This window comes from Nestor notabilis, unplaced genomic scaffold, assembly GCF_000696875.1.
Source record: "Nestor notabilis isolate BGI_N333 unplaced genomic scaffold, ASM69687v1 scaffold23606, whole genome shotgun sequence".
In the NCBI taxonomy this organism is placed as follows: Eukaryota; Metazoa; Chordata; class Aves; order Psittaciformes; family Psittacidae; genus Nestor; species Nestor notabilis.
In genome coordinates, this window is record NW_009932736.1 from 628 (window position 1) to 1,342 (window position 715).

The 715-nt window shown below is 62.0% G+C and overlaps 1 protein-coding gene across 1 annotated transcript in view; it reads right to left on the bottom strand.

Annotated features, from left to right (window-relative positions):
* Positions 1-715, bottom strand: part of LOC104407310 (alpha-mannosidase 2x-like) — a gene marked incomplete at both ends in the record, with an annotated part of 3,483 nt that overhangs the window by 623 nt on the left and 2,145 nt on the right. Inside the window, 2 exons of the mRNA XM_010016553.1 lie at positions 26-203; positions 275-461. Of these exons, the coding sequence (XP_010014855.1) occupies positions 26-203; positions 275-461 (365 nt within the window). The remainder of the gene's footprint in view (positions 1-25; positions 204-274; positions 462-715) is intronic.

Genomic DNA, 715 nt, shown 5'->3' on the forward strand with positions numbered 1-715 from the left:
CACCTCCCCTCCCAGCACTGCATACCTGGACATGGAGGTTGGGCTGGGAGTTGAGGAAGTCAAAGATGCGCTGGTAGTTGAGGAACTGGGCATCCCACTCCTGCGGCTTATCGTAGCGGAAATCATCTCCCAGGGGCACCAGCAGCACCTTGCTGCGGTACAGCTTGGACTTCTTGCGGTACTGGTCCAGCAGCAGCTGGGCTCTGCCATGGGGGCCAGGGCGTGAGGCTGGCTCCTGGGCTCAGAGCCACTTCCCCTTCCCTGCAGCACTCACCGCTCCGCCACGTTGGCATCAGTGATGGCTCGGGGAGGCACCTTCCACGGGCAGTTAATCCGGCCGCCCGGCAGGCGCTTGAAGTCAAACTGGCAGCAGATCTTGGGGTCTGGCCCACAGGTGTGGGGCACGTCGTAGCTGTAGAAGGGCATCATGTGGCAGAAGATGTCGGTGCTGGAGTCTGTATCTGCAGGACCAAGGACAGATGAGCATCAGCAATGGCTCTTTCTCTCCCAGGCACGGCTGCTGGGGCAGCACAGGCCTGGCACACAGGCTCACTGCTTGGAGCCCAGAGAGCACGGCAGCCTGCCCCGGGTTGCTGCGCACGGAGGCAGTTGGGGAGTCACCCTGGGGCTGTCCCACAGGGCGAAACCACTGCAAGGCAGAGACATCACCTCCTGGTGCTCAGCTCAACATCCGCATGGGAAAACGGTTGGAAAC